Below are 2500 nucleotides of genomic sequence, written 5' to 3' on the forward strand. Positions count from 1 at the left end.
GTTAAAAATGGTGAAATGTGAATAACAACAATGCTAACTTAATCAAGCTAGCTTTATTTCGCTGACTAATGTGATGCTAACAATGCTAACACGATAATTCGGTGTCTATATAAAGCTTACATTCAATTCCCCCTCTTCAAAGTTAATTTTAGATTGTGAAATTAAATTATTTCCGCATTAATGTCATTTAGACACCTCCGAACTAAAGGAATTTCGCATATCTACACGTTTGTTTACATTTTGTGCCACATAGTAGTGTTGGGTCCGGCAACACCGATGCATCAGCGCATGCGTCGAGCTCATAGAGCAAAACCCTGTGTCGGTTTTAGAAAGTCACGTGACCGATCATGAGCTGTTTTGGTCACGTGACCGATACGCCAACTGTGTCGCCTCCTCTGTGCCCTGTGAGCGGCTCTTTTCTACAGCCGGAGAAATAATAACTAAGAAGAGAAATCGTCTAAAATGTAATACGTCGGAAAAACTTTTTATTTTTATTTTTATAAAAATGTGTAAAAAAAATAAAATTAAAACAATTCCCAGTCCACAATCATCCACAACACGTTCTCTTAGATTTCCATGTTATGATACATGTTCACGTTATTTATCTAAAAAAGATTAAAAAAACATTTTTATTTAAATGAAGATATGAAATAATCCTAAATGACTTGGTTTATATTATTGTATATACTAGGGCAGGGGTCACCAACGCGGTGCCCGCGGTCACCAGGTCGCCCGTAAGGACCAGATCAGTCGCCCGCTGGCCTGTTCTAAAAATAGCTCAAAGAGCAGCACTTACCAGTGAGCTGCCTCTATTTTTTAAATTTGATTTATTTACTAGCAAGCTGGTCTCGCTTTGCTCGACATTTTTAATTTTAAAAGAGACAAAACTCAAATAGAATTTGAAAATCCAAGAAAATATTTGAAAGACTTGGTCTTCACTTGGAATAAGCGGTAGAAAATGGATGGATGGATGGGTCTTCACTTGTTTAAATGAATTCATTTATTTTTTACTTTGCTTCTTATCACTTTTAGAAATACAATTTTAGAGAAAAAATACAACCTTAAAAATGATTTTAGGATTTTTAAACAAATATACCTTTTTACCTTTTAAATTTCTTCCTCTTCTTTCCTGACAATTTAAATCAATGTTCAAGTAAAAAAAAAAAATATTTTATTGTAAAGAATAATAAATATTTTAGCTTCTGTTTTTTTGACGAAGAATATTTGTGAAATATTTCTTCAAACTTGCTATGATTAAAAATTCAAAAAAATTATTCTGGCAAATCTAGAAAATCTGTAGAATCAAATTTAAATCTTATTTCAAAGTATTTTGAATTTCTTTTAAAATTGTTGTTCTGGAAAATCTGGAAGAAATACTGATTTGTCTTTGTTAGAAATATAGCTTGGTCCAATTTGTTAAATATTCTAACAAAGTGCAGATTGGATTTTAACCAATTTAAAACATGTCATCAAAATTCTAAAATGTATCTTAATCAGGAAAAATGACTAATGATGTTCCAAAAATTCTTTTTTTTATTTTTTCAAAAAGATTCAAATTAGCTAGTTTTTCTCTTCTTTTTGTCGGTTGAATTTTGAATTTTAAAGAGTCGAAATTGAAGATAAACTATGTTTCAAAATTTTATTAGAATTTTTTTCATGTTTTCTCCTCTTTTAAACCGTTCAATTAAGTGTTTTTTTCATCATTTATTCTCTACAAAAAACCTTCCGTAAAAGGAAAAAAAAATGTACAACGGAATGACAGACAGAAATACCCATTTTTTTATATATATAAATGTATTTATTTAGCTATTCTTGTTTAAATCACACTTACGTGTAACTTACAAATGACAATATATTTATTTATTTAAGTGTGTATCAAACTGGTAGCCCTTGGCATTAATCAGTACCCAAGAAGTAGTTTTTGGTTTCAAAAAGGTTGGTGACCCCTGTACTAGGGCATCAAATCAGTGTCAGTTGAGTCGGTCCATAGGTTACCTGTAGGGATTTTTAATGTCCAGCAGATGTCAGTATTTAGTGACACAGTATCGACACAGTATCAATACAGTTTTGCAATGTGTCGAAACGCTTCATGACGCCTCATCAACCCATCACTACCACATAGCAACGGGTGATGACGTCATATGACGCTTTTGACGTCATATGACGCTATTTTGCTAATTACAAACACATGTATTTATTTATTCACTTCATATATGATGCAATATGTCCGTATAGGTGATCAATATGTCTGTGTGGTGTATTATAATATATTTATTATAGTTTCCCATGTGGATCGATAAAGTTTGTCTAAGTATTTTGGCCCGTCAGTCTTCACAGGTAAACATGGCGCCATGCATGGTGGACATGATGATGATGATGATCGTCTTCATCTGCTGCTGCCAGGCGAAGCGGGACCAAACGCTCTACTGCTCAGGTGGGGACCAAGTAGTCAGAAACGTCGTGGAAATGGCAGCGTTTACCCGTTAGAGTGGTTGAGGTG

General features: G+C 33.3%; 1 protein-coding gene across 3 annotated transcripts in view; it reads left to right on the forward strand.

The window, feature by feature from the left end:
* The window catches only part of cnpy1 (canopy FGF signaling regulator 1), a 75935-nt gene that overhangs the window by 411 nt on the left and 73024 nt on the right, over positions 1-2500 (forward strand). For all 3 annotated transcript variants that reach the window (XM_061928830.1, XM_061928829.2, XM_061928831.2), the window contains exon 2: positions 2329-2434. In XM_061928830.1, coding sequence (XP_061784814.1) covers positions 2344-2434 — 91 coding nt within the window. In that variant the 5' untranslated portion in view covers positions 2329-2343. The remainder of the gene's footprint in view (positions 1-2328; positions 2435-2500) is intronic.

This window comes from Nerophis lumbriciformis, linkage group LG33 (genome assembly GCF_033978685.3).
Source record: "Nerophis lumbriciformis linkage group LG33, RoL_Nlum_v2.1, whole genome shotgun sequence".
In the NCBI taxonomy this organism is placed as follows: Eukaryota; Metazoa; Chordata; class Actinopteri; order Syngnathiformes; family Syngnathidae; genus Nerophis; species Nerophis lumbriciformis.